The sequence below is a fragment of the Papilio machaon genome, chromosome 3 (genome assembly GCF_912999745.1).
Source record: "Papilio machaon chromosome 3, ilPapMach1.1, whole genome shotgun sequence".
In the NCBI taxonomy this organism is placed as follows: domain Eukaryota; kingdom Metazoa; phylum Arthropoda; class Insecta; order Lepidoptera; family Papilionidae; genus Papilio; species Papilio machaon.
In genome coordinates, this window is record NC_059988.1 from 11,390 (window position 1) to 15,055 (window position 3,666).

The 3,666-nt window shown below is 60.0% G+C and overlaps 1 protein-coding gene across 1 annotated transcript; it reads right to left on the bottom strand.

The window, feature by feature from the left end:
* Window positions 1–312: 312 nt before the first annotated feature.
* Window positions 313–2,679, bottom strand: LOC123723523. Its single transcript, XM_045686487.1, has one exon. The coding sequence runs from the start codon at window positions 2,677–2,679 to the stop codon at window positions 313–315; it is 2,367 nt and encodes a 788-aa protein (XP_045542443.1).
* Between the last annotated feature and the right edge of the window lie 987 nt (window positions 2,680–3,666).

Genomic DNA, 3,666 nt, shown 5'->3' on the forward strand with positions numbered 1-3,666 from the left:
CTCAAATTGTGAGAGGCTCCTGTTCGGGGAGAAGTAGACTCCGATGAGCACTACCTCTCCCCAGTTTGCCGCCACGTAACCCGCGCCCCTCTCCCTGAGAGAGAGGATTTGCGGGCCCGTTGGCGGCGCCACCATTCCGACCGAGCCCTCCGTGTCCCCGACCCAATGAGGCTGGGAAGGGATGAGGTAGGGCTCGGCCACGACCGCAACGGCAATTCTCCACTCCGCCAGGGCCTGCATGAGCAGGTCCTGTGCGCGGGCGGAGTGGTTGGCGTTGGTCTGCAGGAACTCTGTATGCAGGTGTCTGGGCATTTATGACACCTGCATACGTTCCTCTTCGGGCGGTTGCTGCGGCCCGGACGGCGGCTGCGCTCTTGGCGCAGGGGGAGGGCCGGTGGAGCGGGCCTTCCCCCTCATGGTGGGGGGGGTGCATTTAGCTCCCCCCATTACGTGGGCGTGCGGGCAGCCTGTCCTTTTGCACACGGCGCAGTTGACAGGCGCCTCGCACGCCGCCCTCTTGTGGCCCTCTTGGCCACATCGGAAGCAGAGGCGACCATCCTCCGCTTCCGACGGGCATAGGGCCCGGGTGTGGCCCAGCTGCATGCACTTAAAGCAGCGCAGCGGCCGGGCCCTTACCGCGGTGACGGTGGCCATACTCCACCCTATGGCCACCTTCCCTATCTGAGCGACAGCTTTCGCCGCCGCTGCCGGACATTTCACCAGGGTGGACCCCCCACCCCAGAAGCTGGGCCTGATTAGGCCCACTTTGACGGCCTCGGGGTGGCAGCCCCCGACTGTAGCCAATTTGGCTGCCACCTCCTCGCGCGTTATCGTCTCGTCCAAACCCGAGACCCGGAGGTCCGCGAGCTTGGACGGGCGCGCGATGTCCGCCCAGCTGCCGATGACCCTTGTCAATTCGGCAGCCAGGCGATCGGCCGTCTCCTCTGGGGTGTTCCCCCCCACCTCCATCAGCTTGGAGCCGGTCATACTTGTCCGTACTTTGACCGTCTCCAAGCCGAGGTCTCTGAGGCAGATTTCCGCCTTGGCCTTGGCCAAGACGTCGGTATATTTGGCCTCAGAGACCTGTCCTTCGGCGTTGGTGATCGTGGCCCCCGGTTTGAGGGTGACGGTGATGGCCGCCGTCTTGGGGGCCACGATCTTTACCGCTTTGGGGGGGGGGGCAGCCCGCTGCGTTCTTACAGGATGAACCTGTGCAGCGGGCGGGGCCCCAGCCGGAGCCTTCTTCTTTTTGGCGGCCTTTCGGCCGACCACTTTTGACCACTGGACCTCTTCGCCCCCGGATGTTTGGGGGGCGGGTTCAGTGGCTCCGGTTTTCGCCTTTGTGGCCTTCCCTGTGCTTCCTCCTCCGCCAGCAGATGGAGGGGGGGGAGGGGCGGCCGGTCCGGTTTTGCTGATTTTCCGCTTCGGTTTCGGTGCTGGACCGGCTTTGGCCACAGGGGCCTGGGCCGGTCGAACCTCCACGGTTTTGGTGGCACTTGCCACTAAATTGGGCCGGGCCACAGGGCGCGGCGGCGGCGGGTGGTGCCTGTCCGCCTGGAGAGGCGGTCTGACCACCGGCTCAGGGGGGAGACGCGTTTCTAGGTCTCCTAGGCGGGCATTGACCATCCCGCCTACGGACTCTAGAAGGTCGCGCCTCATTTCCTCGAGGGCGCCCCTGAGCACGGTTTCCACGCTCTCCTCCCGGGCCAGAGGAGTCTCCCTCGGAGTCGCGGCCGCTTTCTTCTGCGACTCCGAGTATGCTTCCTTAAACGCTTTTAACTCCGCGCGGATGAGTTCGACTTCTCTCGCCAGTCTGGCGTTCTCCGCGCGGAGTCTGCGTTGTTCCTCTTGGGGGGTGATTGAGCGGAGCTCCTCCACCGCCTCAATCACCCCCTTTGTGGCCCGGTTTATCTGGCCCAATACGGTGCCCTTAATATTACCGCTTTTCTTCACCTCCCCCTGAATGGCGGCCACATTCAGGAGGGCTTTAGCGGCAAGGGCCTCAATAGTTGCCGCCGCCGGCTGGGAGCACCTCGGCTCCGATGGGTCCCTGGGCGGGAGGCAAGGAGGACGGTAGGGGGGGGGGTTCGAGCCGCCTGCTCCACTCTCCCTCTCCTCCGCCATCTGTGCTCTTGCCTCCTGTAGATAGGTGGTGTGGGCCCCTGGTCTTCTAGGACGGCCTCTTGCCGCCGTGGACACTTTCACGGCGACCGGGGTCGCCGCTTCGTCACCTTTGAGTGCCCTCTTTTTCGGCATTTTGGCCGCAAATCGGAGGACAATCCTCGGCGTCGTAGAGGCGGTCTTCTTCCCTTCCTCTGCGTCCTTTATTCCTTCGACGGTGCTATCCGAGTCTGAGGAAGATAGTCCGGATATCCCAGACATCCTGGAAATCTCGGACACCGATTGATGTTCGGCGTCGCTCGACTCATCTTCCTCTGCTTGGTCTTTCCCTGTCTTTTCTCCTCCTCTCTTTGTCCACTCTTTCCTTCCTTTCCTGATCGACAAATCCGATTCGCTTGCTAAGGTCAGTTCCGTTTTGCGTGCAGTGGTCGTGTGGCATCCTTTGGCCCCCCCAGAATACGAGGGCCGGCCAGAGGTCAGGTTGACCTCTGGGAGGGATTCTCCGCTGGCGTAGCCAGCGGTACCCTCCTGGGGTAATTCTGTTTTGGAGTCTGCCATTTCATTTTTGTCCGGCGTTGTCGGACACCGGAAGCCGCCTTTGTACTACAGGGTGAGGTCCCCTAGCCATGAAGCGCGGCCTTGAAGGCCGCCATACTCCGACCGAAGTCCACTGCCTTTTAACGTGTTGCCGCACGCCCTCGCCGATGTTCCGCAGGCCTGCCCGGTATGGGTGGCCCTATCCGGTATAGCCCTACGGAACATCCACCTCCTCCTCAGGGTAATTTTTTATAGAGGTTTTCTTCCTCGCGGCCCCACGCTCAGTGCGCAGAGCCCCCGTTTCCGCTCAGTGCGGACTTACGGTTTACTTGGCGTCCACCGATCATAAAGACCAGTGGGCGCCAAGTGTGGTGTTGCCACCAGGGTAATTTTTTATAGAGGTTTTCTTCCTCGCGGCCCCACGCTCAGTGCGCAGAGCCCCCGTTTCCGCTGGGTGCGGATTTACGGGTTTTGGTGTTTGGTTCGCGGGGCGAAAAAAGCCCTACCCCAGCAATATGCCGGGGCGTTCCCCTATCCACCACCCGGGGACGCGCCACGTCGGAGTTCACCTCTCCGCCCACTCGGACAACCGAGCAGGTCCGTGGAACCTAACCTAACCTAACCTAACCTAACCTAACCTAACCTAACCTAACCTAACCTAACCTAACCTAACCTAACCTAACCTAACCTAACCTAACCTAACCTAACCTAACCTAACCTAACCTAACCTAACCTAACCTAACCTAACCTAACCTAACCTAACCTAACCTAACCTAACCTAACCTAACCTAACCTAACCTAACCTAACCTAACCTAACCTAACCTAACCTAACCTAACCTAACCTAACCTAACCTAACCTAACCTAACCTAACCTAACCTAACCTAACCTAACCTAACCTAACCTAACCTAACCTAACCTAACCTAACCTAACCTAACCTAACCTAACCTAACCTAACCTAACCTAACCTAACCTAACCTAACCTAACCTAACCTAACCTAACCTAAC

What these genes read in the sequence shown, in the direction of transcription:
- LOC123723523 (XM_045686487.1), bottom strand. Translation starts at nt 2,679, where the DNA reads ATGGCAGACTCCAAAACAGAATTACCCCAGGAGGGTACCGCTGGCTAC.